Here is a 17,144-nt window from a genome sequence, read left to right as displayed (position 1 = left end):
ATACGCAGTTATAAACACGTTCGCGGCGGGCGCTGCCCGTCCTGCCGGGGGGGGTGTCACAAGCGGGCACACCCGCGCTGCTCTTCTTTTTTTACTTTTTTTTTTTACAATAAAGGAGGAAAACGGACGCTGCGTGCTGCTGTCGGCCTCCTCCCGCCCGCACGTGACGCCATTTCCGGCGCCGTGACGCCATCCGCGCCGTGACGCCGGCGCACGCCTGCCCCCTGCCGGGGAGAGAGGCGGCTTAGGGAGGGGAAGGAGCGGCCGCTCGCTGCCGCAAGGGCTGTCGGGACGGCGGCGGTGGCGTGGCGCGCCGCGGGGGCCGCCGGGAGGTGTAGTCCGTCCCGTGGTGCCCCGCGCCGCCGCCCGCCCCAGCGGCTGCCCAAGATGGCGGACCGGCGGCGGCAGCGCGCCTCGCAGGACAGCGAGGACGACTCGGACTCGGCCGCCTCCGACAGCGCCGACTCGGCCGCCAGCGCCGCCCGCTCCCGCTCGGCATCCGGCTCCGGATCGGGCTCCGGTTCGCCCCGGCCGCCGCACCGCCCGCCGCGGGGTGCCGCCGGGGCCCTCAGCGCCGGGCCGCGGGGCCGCGGGGCCGAGAGCGCTGCCGGGGGGGCGGCCAAGAGCGCGCCCGAGTCCGAGTGTGTGAGTGCGGGAGTGGGGGGGCGTGGGGCCCCGGGACTGGGGGGCGGTGGGGGCCCTGGGGAGTGGGGGGGCTCGGGGGGGGGCTCTGGGGGCGGTGGGGGGAGCGTGGGGGCGTTTGGGGGGCTCGGGGCCGGGGTGGTGGGGTGGCATTGGGACCTGGGGGGGGACACTGGGGTGCGGGGGGGGCTGGGGAATTGGGGAACCGGGCTGGGCCCCCCACGTGTGCGGGGGAGCGGGGCCGGGGCAGCCCCGCGGGGGCAGGCTGGGCTCTGCGGCCCCCCAGCACCGGGCAGGGGGTTCCGTTCCCCCTGTGCGCCAGAGCTGGCTCCTTGCGGGGTCCCGTCCCCCAGCCGGGGCTCCCCTCAGCGGGGTGCGGGCGGGTGGGTTTGCTGCCCGGTCAGGCCTCTTCCGCTCTTTATGGACTCTGCCCGGCCTTTTTCGAAGTGAGGGCGTTAAAAACCTTTCAACGGGAAGTTTGTGGTGCTGCTCTCCCCCACCTCTGCAGGGCAGTTCTTCTCCTCTGGCAGTTCATGGCTGGGTGTGATTTTGTCCTGTCGTGGGTTTACAGTACCGGTTATTTCAAGATCCTCCCAAATCGCAGCGTGTTTCTGCTCGGTTGTTTTGGCGTTTGGGCTTATCTCGTTAATGCGCTGGCTGGTTTTATTTTTGATCTGAGGTTGTTTTTACCGCACAGCTTGATCAGTCTGTTCTTTTACTAGAAACTTTCCCTGATCTGAGCTGTTCCGTTTCATCCAGCGTTTTCTCCTGGGCGCAGGGTTGTGTTTCTGTCGCCGGAGTCTCTAGCAGATGTCTGTCTGAGCTCAGTCGTGCTCAGCATCTGTTCGTTATTCCTGGGCTCCTACTTTAAGTAATCCTCTTGTCCTTTCCCGAGATAGCTGTCTGGCCCTCCGTTATTGAGGGAAGGGAGCCTGGCTTGTCTGTCCATGTCGTGCTTTTCCCTCCAAAGACCCCCAGCAGTTAACACAGTTTGTGGTTTTTTTCTTGAGCTGCATTCCCCTGCCGTAGCTCGCTCTAGAAGGATCTTAGAGGAAGGTACCTGGAACCGTGAATTTCTTTCTTCTTTCTTGGTCGCTGAAGCTGAACTTCCAAGGGCAGTCGCGATAGGACCAGGGCCAAACCTTGTCATAATTGTGTCCAGGATCGTAGGGTGCCGTAGTGACCCGGCTGCTGACCTTCCCCTCCACTAACACACCTTTCTTTCTCTCTCTCCGCAGGAAAGCGAGGATGGCATTGAAGGAGACGGTGAGTAACGGCTCTCTCTGGTGCTGCAAGTGCTGTCTGCGTGCAAAAAATAAAAACCAGACAAAATGCCTTTTCCAGTAGTTCTGTGGTTGTTGTCATCCCAAATATTGCCTCATAATAGTAGGCAAATGTGGGGTGCAGGGTCAGCATGCCCCAAATTCACCGTTGCTTCCTCCTGTGTGAGCTGGCGACGGTATTCATCAGGGACGCTTTGCTGCTGGCCTCTGACTTCCCCTTGGAGGGGCTGTTCGCTGTGCCTTTGCCAGCGGTTGCCCGCAGTGCGGCGTGTTACGCTCGGAGAGAAGCTATGTTTCTGTTTCTGCCCTGACGCCAAACTCCTTTTTCTACCCCGCAGCTGTACTCTCAGATTATGAAAGCGCCGAAGACTCGGAGGTAAGAGGAGTCTCTGTCCTGGTGTTTAAAGGGTTCTGCCGAGTGACTGCGTCTCGCATACTTCTAGCACAAAACCCAGTTTGTGTCCTTCATTCTCTTCAACTGACCCCGTCGGCAGCGACTGCCTTTATCTCAAGATACCAGCTCATGTGCTTCGCACCAGCCGTGCAGAGGCTCAGAGTGAGCCACGCTGCAGCGTAGCCGTTGCCGCTGCAGAGGAAAAAGGGTCTCTTCCAATCCAAACCCCCTCGCCAGGCAGTTCCCTCGTGTACGGTCCACGGCGCTGGGCAGGTCTCGCTGGGCCCAGCCCTGGGGAGAAGCCGCCGGTGCTGCTGGGGGGGTGGACGTACGGCCAGTACGTATTGGGGGGAAAAACGCCTGGCTCCTCAGACACTGGATACTGGGAGCAGGATTTGCCATGGCCAAGGAGGGTGTGGAAGGAAGTGTGGGATTCTGGTTGCGTTTTAATTAGTTGAAATTAAAAACGTAAGTGCTGCGTTGGAAGCAGCCCAGGCAGCATCCCTGTCTTCTGCGTACAGCAGCTGGAGGGGTAACGCACCCCATGAGTGCTGGCAGCTCCGCTCTGTGTGTGTGCTGAGAAAATCCCCTTGCTCACACACTGAGACCCCCTGCTTGCACCTGGGAGGCAGCAGCCTGTGGCTGTAGGTTTCCCTGGGTTTTTAATCTGGATCCGTTAAGTTTAACATCTCAAAGAAGTTTAGAGAAGTTCTGGTTTCTAATGATTACGATGAAGGTTTTCTAGTGAAAACCCTTCTCCTGAGACAGCTGTTTTGGGGATCTTGAGGGAGGCGGCAGTTAGAGAAAACACAAAACAACAAGGCAGATGAAATCGAAGCTCGTAGGGGCTGTTAATTTGTGAATTAATCTCCGCCATTTGTGAGGAAGGAGCGCAGCTGTAGAGGCGGCACGTGGAGGGTAAGGGGCAGCTCCTGTGTTCACCGCGCAGCAGCTCTTCAAGCCTGGAAACCTGCGCGGAGGCTCCCCGGAGGCTCGACGCGCGTAGAAGCAGAGCGGCGCTGGTGCACGCTGGGCTGTTGGAGCAGCGGGGGTATTGCATCACTGACATGCCAGGATGACTCTGTTCCTGTGCCTAAAAATAATGCCACGTCTGGGTTTCCCCAACGTAAACAAAAGGAGCAGTTGATGTGCAAATACGCTGTGCTGAAAGAGAAAAATAGAGCAGTCTTTTTGTTAATCACGCACAGCTATTTTTAGTGTCGGTTCCAGCCTAAGCAAGGCTTGCAGGCTCCTGGAGGGTGAAACGAGGTCACGCTCCTGTGAGCAGAGTGCTCCGAGTGAGTCAGCTGAGTAACTCCAGGGAATTGGGAAACGCAGTGCTGGCTGGATCCGGGCCCTCGGTGTGGGAAGGAAGGGACAGTCTGAGGGCCCTTGTTCGCTGGTCTCCCTGGCTTGCACAAGCCCTTTCCTTTCAGAGCGGTGAGAGGCTGTGGCTTTGTGGGGGAGCTGGTCCCGGCTCGCTTCTAGAAAGCCTGACTGTTGGATCTGATGTTGGTGGGGAGAGGTGTTGGGTTTAGTCGTTGCTTTTTCCATAAAAATACAGGGATAGGAAGGACCTTGAGAGCTAATTCTGTGCTCTGAGAGACTCAGGTCTCTAACAAGTGGAAGAGGGTTCTAACTCCAGATCTGGGGACTTGTGCGGGGAACTTCCTGGGGGACCTGTTGCTAAAGGTGCATGTTTGAGTAACTGGGGCTCTTTCAGGCAGAGGAAGAGGACTACAGCGAGGAAGAAAGTGCCAAAGTGGAACTGAAGCAGGATAGTAATGATTCCTGTGAGTCAGCGGCAAAAGCAGAGAAAGGGGATGAGAAACCTGACTCCAAAGGTGCTGTAACGGGTGAGAGGCAAAGCGGGGATGGGCAGGTAGGTGTTAAACATGCGTTCTCTGGGCTGTGGCGGGCTTCTCGCAGAAGGACTGCTGCAGTGGTAAGAGCTGTCTGATTTTGACAGGAGAGCACTGAACCTGTTGAGAATAAAGTTGGGAAAAAAGTTCCCAAGCACCTGGACGACGATGAGGATCGGAAGAACCCGGCTTACATCCCGCGCAAAGGCCTCTTCTTTGAGCACGACCTCCGAGGGCAGACGCAGGAGGAGGAGGTCAGGTATGTGAGCATCCCCCTCGGGTCTGCCTCGAGGGTGAGGCCAACTCCCAGGCCAGCGTTTGGCAGCACAGCTCCTTGCTTCGGTGTGAAGCACTGGGAAGGCATTAGCAAGGAGGATCTGTCTGTGCTTCAGTTGCCTGGTTGCAGTGTCCTGCCAGGACATTTTGGCTCTTTGTTTTGAAGGAGACACTGAGGGTGGTGCAAAAAAAAACACAAGGAAAGCCTCTTGCCAAGGAGCAGTGGCCCTTCTTGCCTCTTTTCAGAAATAGCAGTGGGTAGACCCGCAGCTGCTGGGCAGGAAGAGTGGGAGGAAGAAGAGACGGTGTCTCCTGTGCACACCCTGCCCTAGAAATGCTCAGTCTGTGTGTGGGGCTGGTTGAAGCTGCCACATCTCCTTGGCTTTGCAACAACCTCTTGGTCCTCCCTGTGTAACTGTTCCAGGCCGAAGGGTCGTCAGCGGAAGCTGTGGAAGGACGAGGGCCGCTGGGAGCACGACAAATTCCGAGAGGACGAGCAGGCCCCCAAGACCAGGCAGGAGCTGATCGCGCTTTATGGCTATGACATCAGGTCAGCTCACAACCCCGACGACATCAAGCCGAGGAGGATGCGCAAACCAAGGTGAGCAGCAAAGTCAAACTAGAGACTGGCTCATCCCAGAGGGAAACTTCAGCTTTTGTGCCAGGCACTTCAAACGACAGGTCTGAAGCCCTGAAGAGGGAAAACCCTGTTGTAGGCTGTGGCCCCGGCGTGGGACCTTGGTCCTGGGAGTTCTGCACGCTGTATCCCCGAGAGGGGTTCCCTGGCACAGCAGCACCTCTCACCCACGGATTTCTTTCCAGTTGTTTGTACTATTTTTCTCCCTCAGGTTTGGGAGTCCTCCTCAGCGAGACCCTAACTGGTCCAACGAGAGGCCAAATAAGCCCCCAAGGCACCAAGGTGCAGACAGCACTTCGGCCCCCCCACGAACCTTCACCAACAGGAGCTCCGCAGGTACAGGGAGGATGCCTGCACCTAGGAACTACCCAAGGATGGGGGGCTACAAAGAGACCCGTCCAAGCTACCGAGCTTCGGAAGCAAGTGTCCAGCATCTGTCTCGAAACGGTGAGCAAGCGAAACAGGAGAGCAGCTATCGAGCGAAGCGTGCGGAGCAAAGCCCACCGAGAGACAAGTCACCCGAGATGGAAGCGGCACATGTCTACAGCAGCCCTGTGAAGGAGGAGGTTGCTTTGGAAAACCAAGCCACGGCTGCTGATGCTGCACAGCCACCGCCAGACAGACCAATTGAAAAGAAGTCTTATTCCCGGGCAAGAAGGACCAGAATCAAAGCGGGGGATGCGGGGAAGCTAGCAGATGAAGTGCCCGCTTCAGAAGGGCTGACTCCTGTGCCTCCAAAACCTGTGCAAGCCGAGACGTCCCCCCCACCAGCCAAGAGCAGTAACTGGGAGTCGCCGGTAGAATCCAGCTTGGATGGACTCGAGCAAGAGATGACCCAAATGAATCTCACCGAGCAGAACTGGACGCCAGGGCAGTCGCAGTTCATACAGCCCCGGGAGCTGAGGGGTAAGTGAGTGCAGCCTGTTGGTTTTCCACTGCAGCCCCAAGCCAAAGGCAATTCTGCATTCGTGTAGTCGGTCAGAGCTGAATTGTCGCTGCCTTAGTCCGGTCTCAGGGTAGGTATGTGATGGACATGCTGTTGAGAAAGTGCAGTGGAGATGGTTAGGGGGGACAAAACAGAACAGAAAAAGGGGAACTTAAGCATTCCAGTGCAGGTTAATTGGACTGGGGCCGGGAAGGATGTAAAACTAGATCCTTTCCCTCTCTCTGCCCTGTTTTGTGTTGAGAGCGGGGAAGGTTTAGCAAAGCTGAAGGCTTGTGTGTGGAACAGGCAGCAGGGACTTTGCGCAGCGTGAATCACGGTGAGACCAGCTGCTGCAGCAGGAGTCAGAGTTCGGCAGATAAGGAGCGTTGTGCTCAGTTGGCAGGTAAGGGTAATGAATAATCGGTCTCCTGTAATGTCCTGCTCAGGAGCAGGAGGGAACTTCTCCTCTCTTTATCAGCTTATTTCCTAGCATTGAGACTTGGTTGCCACTAGCTAAGGCCTGACTGGGATTGGCAAATCCATTTGTGTCTGGTAGGAGGACGCTGCTCTGTTTGCAGCAGCAGGCAGGCTGGCTGAGGGAGGGATGTGTGGCAGAGTTACCCCCGTGCCAGCTGAGGACCGAGTTCTAGTTGAGCATCCATGCGAGAGGTCGTTCAGGTATAATTATCTCTTTGCAGAATTAGAGTCTTTTCTGGGGAGTGTTAGAGTCCTTCCCGAGGGCAATAAAACTGGAGCAAGGAGAAGAAAGCGACTTGCTGCTTTCATAAGCACCTCTTGAGGTTTAGGTCATGAAACCGTAATTTGTCTTGCACTGATGTGACTGGTAAAATCTTTGTGTGAACAGACCCTTGGTCTCAACTGCGGATGCGAGTGGACAGCCTTTAAAAGTGCATGAGAGTTCAGAAGTGCTGTGATTTGCAGCTGAGATTACATACTTTTTTTTAATGCTTAAAAGTAAAGCATAAAAACAAATTTACCATGAGACAGCTTTAGACTGCAGGTAGGAGACTACTTTCTGTCTGTAAGAAGGACGTATTACTCCACTGTCCCTTTGTTTCTTCCTAGCAGTAGGAGTTAACTCTGGGAGGTGTTTGGCTAGATGAGCCAGCCGCCGGCTCATTCTGTATGTACAGCGTGTATGCCTGTGCGTGTATTTGCAGTATCAGTGATCCGTGGGCACTTTCAGTGTTTGTTTTGTCCACCTTCGTGCCCCTGGAATCGCCTGTGATCAGTTTGGCACTGTGGTTTTAAATGTGCGCCGTAACTTTGTTGTTTGAATTAAAAGGAGCCCGTGATAAAAGTGGTTATGCCCTGTAGAGAGTTTAAACTGCGGCTTACCCAGTCCCACGTGGATCCTCGTTTCTACTCTGAAGAGGTCCCTGTCTCTGCAGGAACAGAGCTTAGATCAGGACCTGGAATTCAAGCTGAGGATTTTTTTTTTGCGAGATTTAAAGTGTTGAGCGGTGTGGATGATTGTACAGTGGCACAACAGCTTCTAATGTGTACTGAAATATTTAAAATTTTACCCTAAGAGATGAAGTTGTTAGAAAAGGTTTCTCGTCATGAAAGCAAGAGCTGAGCCCGTAGTACAATAACGTCCCCAGGCTGCCGGCGCTCCTACGGCAGGCGACGGGCGCTTCCTGGCAGTGCCCTTGGTGGGTGAGGTGGCTCTTCACTGGGAACAAATGCAAACCATAATAACCAGTTTTGTTTCTTCCTCAGGTATTCCTAACCATATGCACGTGGGAACTGGGCCACCGCCTCAGTTTAACAGGATGGAGGAAATGGTAAAGCTTGTTGCATGGAGCGTGACTCTTGCTTTTAGAAGCGCGGAAGCCCAGCATTTATTTGTTTCTGGGTTGTAATTAGAGGCTGCGGGTGACACCTCAGCCTTTCCCTTTTGTGGGCGTTCATAGTTTTTACTGTGTGAGCCAGACAGAGGTTTGCAGGGGCTGGCGGCGGGGCGGGTCGGTGCTCCCTCGCTGGAGGGAGGGCTCCCGCCCCTCGCACTGACCCTCGCCGATCCCTTCGGACTCTTTCAGGCGGTGCAGGGGGGCCGCGTGAAACGCTACTCGTCGCAGCGGCAGAGGCCGCCGGTGCCGGAGCCTGCCCCGCCCATGCACATCAGCATCATGGAAGGGCACTACTACGACCCACGTGAGTGTTTCCCTCCCACTCCTGAGGTTCCGTGTGTGCTCAGACCTGAGCAGCTGGAGCAGGAGTACCCCCACTCCGGTTAGGGTCAGGCAGATGGGGGGCTTTGTCTTCCCTTTCCTTTGTAAATAGCATCGCTGCATCGTCTCGTACGGTAACTAAAAAGCTGCTCTGAGCCTCCCTGGTCAGTGTTTAAACCCACTGAAATACAATTGGTGTTACCGCTTCCCCTCCCTGTGCAAGGGCTCTCTAGGACACTGCTTTTCTTCATGAGAACTAGGATTTAAAATTAACTTGAAATCAGAGCAATGTCTTTGACATTTAAGGGCGGGGAGAATTACAGAACAAGGCAGTGGGTAGACTAGGAATTTACTCCAGCATTTAAAGTGTTGGAGAAGAAATTCCCCAAGTATTCTCCTGCTTTGTAAAGGAAGTAGGAGGCTTTTCTGTTGGGAGTACGTAGCATCTGTGAGCCTGGTAGACTGCGTGTGCCGATGGGAATGTAGCTTGCAGCACTGCGTTCGAGTCTTGTAACGGTAGCTGGCTGGGGTGCGCGTGTGACTTGCTGCAATAGAACAAAATTCGGTGGAGCTTTTCCTTGGAGCTTTTCCTTATCAACTGTTGTGTGTTGCAGTACAATTCCAGGGACCAATCTACACCCACAGTGAGAACCCGGCTCCGCTGCCGCCCCAAGGGATGATCGTACAGCCAGAAATGCATCTCCCTCATCCAGGTGAGGAACCGGCTCCCCAGCGGGGCACGGGGCAGCTGGTACCGACATTGCGGTTGCACCCTGGGGCGGCTCAGCCTGTGCTGGGGAGCAAATAACTCGGGTTTTGCACAGCCTCTGTCGATGAGGGAACCCATTTTCCCTATTTCTACAACATGGAAGAGACCTGCTTCCCTCCTGCAGCGAGGCTGGAATAATACAAATTTTAAGGAAAGAAAAATAGACGTTTCTGGCCTCTGCAGCCAGCGCAGGACCGAGATGATTGGAGCGTTTTGGCAGCCTCTAGCTGGATGTCTGCAGGTTCTGTGCCCTCCTGGCTGAGTTGCTTCCCCTTCAGTGGGGCGCTTGGCTCTGCCAGCTGTTGTGCTAGGCTGGTTCTTCAGTCCCTGCTGCTTGTAGATCAGAAAAGAAAAGCAGAAGTGAGAGCTGTTGAATTGGCATGTTCTCTATCTTGCCCACAAAAACTGTTTCCTGAAGTGGATGTGCTGATAGGGGCCGTGTCCGGTTCCAGTAAATCGGGACCCCGGTGTCGGGAGGGGGCCGTGCTCTGCTGTGCTGAGGAGTGCTTCCCTTTTCCCTCCGCAGTGCGGAGCTGAGGTCTCATGGCTGCAGGAAAGGCCTTTGAGCAAAGTGCTTCTCCTTCCTGCTGCGGCAGGGAAGGCGCAGCTGTGCTGACCTGCTGGCATCGTAGCAGCCCCGGCCCTCCACGGGACGCCCTGGCTTTATACAGGACATCACGTTCAGCTTATTTTTGTTGCTTCCCAGGTTTACATCCCCACCAGACGCCAGCCCCCATGGCAAACCCTGGGCTGTACCCTCCGCCGGTCTCCATGCCCCCGGGCCAGCCCCCGCCACAGCAGCTGCTTGCACCGACTTACTTCTCCCCTCCTGGAGTCATGAATTTTGGGAATCCTGGCTACCCCTACCCCCCAGGAGCACTGCCCCCTCCGCCCCCTCCTCATCTCTATTCCAACACGCAGGTAAGCCAGCTGCGCTGCACGTCTCCTTCCTGAGCGGGAGCTGTTGAGAGCAGATGGGATCCTGTGGTGTGGGGGTATATTCTCTGAGGCTTCCTGGGAGCGGATGGGGAGCAGCTGGGCTGCTCCGTGGTGGGAGGTTGTTTACTCTCATCCCTCTCTTTGCTTGGGGTGGGTAAGTGAAAAGGACTACTCCCATGGCTGCTGTGCAGCTACCTTGGATTTAGGGTCTAGTGGATGAAATGTCCGTATCGGTGGATCTCAGAATCGAGGTCTTCCCCTACAGAACAGGGAAGCAGCCCACCAGGAGCCTGTGAACCGTCACATCCCCTCGAGGTCCATGCTAAGCCAAGGACACCTTGAAAATTGCTTTGGAAGTCCTTTCTGTTTGAGATGGAGGCAGGAGGCTGGAAACTGGCTGGTACCAGCCGGGAAAGCCCTTGGTGTGACCAGCACAGGGCTGGCTTTTCCCGCTCCATGTCCGACCTCTGTGTCCGCAGTAGCTCCTGGGCAGTGAGGAGGCAGATCTCTGTGAGCGTTGTGATGACGAACCCGCTGTTCCCCGCGGCCGCCGTGCGAGCGGCACACGGCTGACACGCAGTGGCAGGCCAGAGATGTGCACACTCCCCGAGCCCTGCAACCTCTCTGACCTTCCCTGCTGCCCTGGCAGGGAATCAGCCTGCTTTTGGGGCAGATCCCGGCCTCCCCGGGCAGCTGGAGGGGATCTCGGTGGGAAAGGGAATCGCTACCTGCCTTGTCAATGCAGAAAAAAGGTAGCTGCTGCTGTTGCAAAGCACAGGCATTATACGGCAGTTGGGAAACTCTGCAGGGCGAAGGAAACCCATCTGCCACGGACTTCAGGCCGGTGTGGCTGCGGGTTCCTGCAGCCTGTGCCTGCCGAGAGCAGGGAGGCCCCGGTGAGGGGCAGGGAGAGGCGAGGGTGCTCTGGGAGTTGAGGGCTGCTGCTCGTTGTAGCCTTGGGGAGCCCAGCAGGAATCAACCTCATGCCCCCGCGGGTACTCACTGTCGGTGTTAGGCGGTGGCATCTTTTCACAGCCCAGCTGCGTGCCGCAAAGGCTGTCTGGGACACGTGGTGCTCTGGCAGGGGAGGCAGCTTTCTGCGCCCCCCCAGCACAGAGCACTGACCCTTCTGCTCTCTGGGGAACGCAGGCCCAGTCCCAGGTGTACGGAGGGGTCACCTACTACAACACTGTCCAGCAGCAAGTGCAGCCCAAGCCTTCTCCGCCTCGAAGGACGTCCCAGCCTGTGACTATCAAGCCCCCGCCTCCTGAGGTACCGTCCCCTCGGCGTGAGTCTGTGCGTGTGTGATGCTGTACCGTTGGGGCGTGCGCGATGCTGCAGTCTCCCTCTCCCATCCAAAAAATACGTTGTTCCAAGGAAATCTTAAACTGTCTAATCTTTGACATGTCCCAAACCTCAGCTTCTCGTTGCAGGTGGTAAGCAGGGCTCCAGTTAATTTGAGTTTCTAAATACTTTAAAACTAAACCCACGTAAAAAGTAAGTCCAAAGTTGACTCTTGCCTTTTTTTTTTTTTTATTTGCTCAGGGTAGAAAACAGAACACCTTAGAGGGAGGAAAATCCTGTCCTAAGCTAGGAGGCAGTGACTTCTCTGGAAGAATAAATGTTGAGACCTTAGTAGATAATTCAGGCAGCAGACTTAAAGGCTTTCCAGAGATGAGAGCCGTTTCTCTGCGCTGGGAACGGCCTCGTCACTCCAGTGCTGTGAGCTGTGCCTGTGTATGCGTGCTAGAGTGCCACGTGTGTGTTTGGTTTCCCTTTCAATACCTTGCTTAGCGTATGGGAGCTGAGCGAGCCTGAGTCGCGGCAAGCCCAGACCCGGGCAGGCATGTGCCGGTTGTTTTCCCCGTACACGGGGAGGCGGCGTGCAGTGCGGTAGAGGGCTGGGAAACATGCGGCGTTTGTAAATCCATCGTGAGATTGTCTGATCGAGGTGCCCTTTGAAAGGCCTCGCGATTGGAAAAAATGTTTAAACACGAGGAGAGCTTGGCTGAAGGGAGCTGGTTGTGCCCAGAGTGGGCACGGAGGAAGCCGGAGGCGCGGGTGGGCGGTGGTCACGTTTTGGCACGCAGGTGTGGAGGGTGTTTGCTCACAGGACCCTGGCGATAGCGCTGCAACCCCCGCGTGGCGTCTGTGGTGGGGCAGCCTAAGCTCTGCTTCTCTTTCCTCTTCCCTACCAGGACAGCAAAGGTGAAAAGTCAAAGGAGAGGAGCAACACGTAGGGATGCGGCCGTGGGCATCCCAACGCCAGACTCGGCACCTCGGCGAGGAGGAAGCTCCTTCTCGGGAAAGGCTCCTTCCCTGTGCGTAGGTGAGGCGGCGGGATGAAATCAGCTGCACCGTCTTGTGCTGAGGGCCCGGCACCTTCCCTCTCTGGTTTTACCGGTGCCCTGCCGAAAACCGTCTCGCCGCTGCTGATCTGCCCTCCTTCCCCCCCCCTCACTGGGGCGCAGAGGTCACCGAAGCATCAACCCCCGGAGTCGGTCCTTGGCCACGAGTTCTCGCAACTTCTCTCTTTTTACTAAACGTCTGCCCTTTTCCCTCTCTAGGATGTTAAACTCAACTGGCTTGATTGTGGTCTCTGTTTTTATTTAAGAAATGAACCAGCTCCTTCAGTAAAGCTGATTTGTTTCTTTTGGGTATTTTGAATTTGTTTGTCTGGCTAACTGGAACGTAACATCTCCTGCCCCCTGCGGAGACAGCTGATAAGTTAATTCTTCATTTCAATTCTCTTTCTAAATTAGCAAGTTTATTTCTGCCATTGTTTAAGCATAGGAAGGGCAGCTGAGCGATAGGAGTCTGTCAGGAACGCGCTGGCTGTGCAGTCACCGCTGAATTTAGAAGCTCCTCCCGGTTCTTTTTCCGAACAAGCCCTGTTGGTAACTCGTGTCCTTGGCAGTTTCTGTCCCTGCCTGTGCAAGCTCTCAACTCCCGTCAGCTGGGAATCCGCATGCACGAGCGCGGGGCGACCCCCTTCCTCGCTGCCACAAGCACGCCTTGCAGAGCAGGGGGCGATTTCCACCCCCCTCCTGCACCTCTGCCAAATCAGCGGCAGAGAGGGAGGTTTATGGGCGTCCAGGCACCTCGGCCCTGCCAGAACAGCCCTGCCAGCAGCCAAACCAGCTAGACAGGGCAAGCGGAGGAGTGGTTTGCTCCTAGCGCCGGGGTGTTGCTGCTGTGGAAGTGGAAGGGAGTGTTGTAACCCGCCCCAACGCATCCAGCCTGGGCTCCCATACCCAGGAGGAAGCACCTCAGCCCTGTGCCTGCCACCGCGTAAACCGGCGTTCCCCCGGGGACCTCGGCAGCCTCGTTTCCCCCGTTAGGATTCAGAGACCGATCTGCTGGGTTGACTGGCACCGCAGCGCCGAGCGTGCCAAGCCAGACCCGGCTAGCTCGCCCGCACCGCAGCCCTGCACCGCCTCTCTGCAGCACGCATCCCGCCGGCACCGCGTCAGGCGGAGCGGCTTCGGCTCCCAGTCACGCTCGGGCTTGGCTGTGTCCTCGCAGCCGTTTGCAAATTGCAGTAGGAAACTTGGCAAGGCAGACTGCCGATTCCTGCCGCTCGCCCCGAGCACGTGCCGGGGCAGCGTGGGGAAGTGCCAGCTGCTGGCACAGGCCGCTCGGCGAGAGGGGGAATGTCGCCGCTCCAAGCAAGCGTCGTCTTGGCCTCCGAGTCCCCATCTGCGGCGAGGGGGGGTGCCCGGTGGCCCACCTGCCTGCTCTCTGGTCGAGATCATCTCATGCATGCCTGGCTCTCCAGCAGAAATCCCTTCTTTGTTTGATGTCTGTAGCTCGATGACCTTTTGTACCTAATTTCAGATGTCAAAGCGACATTTTAAAAGCAGAAATCCCTTATGTTTTAAATGTAACTGTTTCTCTGCCTTAAGGCTGAAATGTGTTGTTAACATATCGGTTGCAGGACTCAAGTCCTGGACCTTACAACACTGTGATGGGTTTTTGCTTTTGTTTCTTTGGATTCCTGTCCCTTAGGAGTGCACACTTGTAACCAGCCTCGTATCGGCACGCAGATGAGAATACGTTTTAGAAAGCAGCCAGCTCTCTTGTCTCTCTTTCCTCGGGCTGGGACCTGCAGGGGCAGCGTGCACGTGCGCTTCCCCGGGAGCTCCAGCTTCCCTTCCACTGTGCTGCCGGAAAGCTCGGCCGTGTGCCGGGAGCTGCTCTCCCCTTTCCAGGAGCTTCTGGTGGGACTGGAAGAGCGGCTCCTCTGCGGCCGGCGCCAGCCGCCCTCGCCCCCGTGCCGCCGTCCCCGGGGAGCAGCTGCAGCCCGTCCCCAAGCCCGGCTCTGCCCCGGCAGCGGGGCTCAGCGCAGAAGCAAGCGCCATCCTCTCCCTGCGGTCTCACTCGCTCGCTGGGGAAGGAACAACTGGTGTGTAGGTGGTGTGGGAGCTGCTGCCTGCGCACTTCTGTGCCGCGCTGGCTGCCTCCGCCTCGGCACCGCCGCCGCAGCCTCCCCCTGGCCCGCAGCCCGGCTTCCCGCGGCAAACGGGGGGTGAGTGGCAGATACCCCACTCCTGCACCCTCCCGGTACACCCCGATCATGGGGGTGTCGGGGGAGCACCGTGGTGGGGTCTGCCCTCCTGCAGCTGCCCTGGGCTGGGCAGGGGGGCTCGGGGCCAGGGGAAACCACGGGGAGGGGGAAGGATGCAGCAGGGCCCGGCAATGCCGCGGTGGAGGGTGGCTTGGGAGGGCAGGGGGACCTCAGTCCCCCCCTTTGCATCCTGCCCCAGCCCCTTTCCTCTCTTCCCTGCAGCTCTCCCCGGCTCCTCGCTGCCGGCGGCACAGTCGGGGTCCCAGAGCCCATCCCGCAGCAGAGGCAGGAGCCATCGACCTCCCGCTGCTGTGCTGCCCCTTCCCTCGCCAGCACCCCTGCCTCAGTTTCCCTCCCTGGCAGAGGGCTTGGGGCTGAGCCTGGCCCAGGGGCCCGCTCGGACCATCGCAGGGACCTCGCGGAGAAGCCCCTCGGCTGGGGGCTCTCCCTGTCCCCAAATGCCGAGATCCCCTCTCCCAGCGCTGCAGCTGGGAAGTGGGTTAAGGCGCTGGCTCGGGGAGGGATTTTTCCCTCGGTGTAATTTTTCCCGCCTACACAAGGTCTGTTTTGAGCGGTGCCTGGAGGCTTCGCACCCCCTGCTCGGCTGCCGGGGCGGGGGAACGCAACGCGGCTGCAAATGGAGGCGCAGGCTTTGGGAGGGAAGCGCCTGCTCCAGATCCCAGCTCGTTAGGAGAAATAACAGCAAATTAATTAAGCTAATAGCTCGCTCTGCGCCAGCGGTGTCCCTGGCCGTGCCGAGCTGGGGGAGAGGAGCTGGGCTGAGCCGACGGGCCCGGATCTGGGGCGTGTTTCCCGGGGGGGAGCGCGGCCCTCGGCACGGCACGATGCTCCGGGTCCCTCCCGCCCGCGTGGCCCAGCTGTGGCCCTGCTGCCACCAGCTCCTACAGCCTCTCCGTGCCTCAGTTTCCCCTCCTGCCTCCTCCAGCCTCTGCTGTCAGCAGAAGCCCCTCTCCATGCGGCCGCAGCCCGGCCAGCAGGCACCGCTTGCACCCGGGGCCGGGTACCCTCGTCCGGCTGCCCCGGGTGGAGGGGATGGAGGAGCTCGGCTGGGTGGGAGTGTTTCGAGGTCTCGGGTGGGATGTGGAGGGTCTGAACGCTGGGGCCTGGCAGGGCGGGTGGAGGTGCCATGGGGCAGAGGAGGGCCGGGCCATGTCATGCCATGCCGGGCCATGTCATGCCATGCTGTGCCATTCCATGCCATCCCACCGGCCCCGTGCAGCTGGGGACAGGGACGTGGGGACACGTTTTGCCGCTTTCCCGTGGCCGCACGGATGGAGTTGCCAGGCAACTGCCGGGTGGAGGCGAAGCGGGAACAAAGCAGGAGCTGCCGGGACCCCCGTCCCTCCATCCCTCCCCAGACCCCCCGGGGCTGCCGGCACGGCGGGGGGCTACGGGGTCACCCGCCATGTCCCCCCGGCCGTTGCCGCCATCCCACCCTGCAGCCATCGCAGGGCCGTGGGTTTGCAGGGCGTGAACCAGGGGAGACGGCGATTGTGGGGATACGCGGGGTCTGTCCCCCCGCTGCCGTCACCACCGTTGCCGTGCCCGGAGGGGTGCAGAGGGGGGTCCCGGCCCCCGGCACCTCCCCAGCTGCTCGCGGCGGGGCTGGGGGCAGCAGGGCCCGGGTGAGGCGGGTGCTCGGCACCCAGCGGGCAGGTGGCACAGCGGCTCTGCCCCGGGCGGGTGCCACGTCCCACCCTGCCCCGCCTCGGCACCTGCCCCGGCTTGCCAGCCCGGCGCGGCCTGTTCCCCGGCCTGGCAGGCGGCGCGGGGGGGCAGGCAGCTGCCCCGGCCTGCCCGGCTCTGCCCGCAGGGCGGCCCCGGCCCCAGGGGTGCCCGTGCCAGGGTGGGGGGTCCTGCACCCACCCCCGGCCCTTTCCCACGCTGTGACGGGGTGCGGAGAGCTGCGCTGGGGGGGGTCACCCCACACCTGGGGACGTGCCCCTGCGGAGGGTGACACCGGGGAGGACACGGCGTGGGGACGGTGCCCCAGGGCTGCCGGGGCGCTGGGCTGGCCCGGGGGGGCCGCGGGGGCGTGCCGGGGGTGTGACACGGGTGTGACACGGGTGTGAGACAGCGGGGGGGGGGTGACACTGTCCCTCCGTCGGGGTGTGCGGTGGTGCCGCTGGTGTGACGGCGGGGGGGGTGACAGGGCGGGCGCTGGGCCCCCCCAGGCTGTGCGGCGGCGGGGGGGGTGCGGGGGCTCTGCCAGCGGGTCCCCCGCGCGTGACTGATCGCGCGTGGGCGCGTGGCCGTGTCCCCGGTGTGACGCTGCCGCGGGGGGGGTACGGGGGTCTGCAGCGCATCACCTGCGCGGGGCCGCCGGGGGGGGGGGCGGCCGTGTCCCGCTGTCCGCCGCCGGCCCCCGCGCTCCGGTGCCGTTCCCGGTGCGGCGGGCGGGGGCGGGCAGGTGCCGGCGGCGGGGCCGGGGGCGGCGGCGGGGCGGGGCGGCGGGGCGGGCGCTGGCGGCGGCTCCGCGGGCCGCGGCGGGGCGCAGCGCGCAGCAGGCGCGGGGCGGGCGGGGAGCGGCGCCGGGGCCCGAGCCCGACCGGAGCCGAGCGGAGCCGCCCCGCCGCCGCCGCCGCCGCCGCCCATGGCCCCCTGAGCCGCCGCCGCCGCCGCGCCCGGGCGGCC

The 17,144-nt window shown here is 59.7% G+C and overlaps 1 protein-coding gene across 5 annotated transcripts; it reads left to right on the top strand.

Annotated features, from left to right (window-relative positions):
• Nucleotides 1–387: 387 nt before the first annotated feature.
• On the top strand, nt 388–12,618 carry CASC3 (CASC3 exon junction complex subunit). Of its 5 annotated transcripts, XM_059830359.1 has the most exons (14): nt 388–645; nt 1,881–1,908; nt 2,264–2,301; nt 4,043–4,201; nt 4,289–4,440; nt 4,882–5,058; nt 5,306–6,000; nt 7,763–7,827; nt 8,083–8,197; nt 8,829–8,927; nt 9,690–9,904; nt 11,072–11,194; nt 11,343–11,419; nt 12,121–12,157. In XM_059830359.1, exons 1-13 carry the CDS (start codon nt 388–390, stop codon nt 11,376–11,378), a joined length of 2,160 nt encoding a protein of 719 aa, XP_059686342.1. In that variant the 3' UTR covers nt 11,379–11,419; nt 12,121–12,157. The 5 variants fall into 5 exon arrangements, 4 of the variants coding, with proteins under 4 accessions (XP_059686342.1, XP_059686339.1, XP_059686340.1 ...); XR_009484508.1 differs by lacking the exon at nt 12,121–12,157 and adding an exon at nt 11,468–11,479 and having other exon boundaries at nt 11,072–11,358; XM_059830356.1 differs by lacking the exon at nt 11,343–11,419 and having other exon boundaries at nt 12,121–12,618.
• The last annotated feature ends 4,526 nt before the right edge of the window (nt 12,619–17,144 follow it).

This window comes from Gavia stellata, chromosome 28 (assembly GCF_030936135.1).
Source record: "Gavia stellata isolate bGavSte3 chromosome 28, bGavSte3.hap2, whole genome shotgun sequence".
Lineage (NCBI taxonomy): Eukaryota > Metazoa > Chordata > Aves > Gaviiformes > Gaviidae > Gavia > Gavia stellata.
The sequence above is the reverse complement of the archived record's forward strand: the minus strand, read 5'-3'. Positions and strand labels throughout refer to the sequence as shown.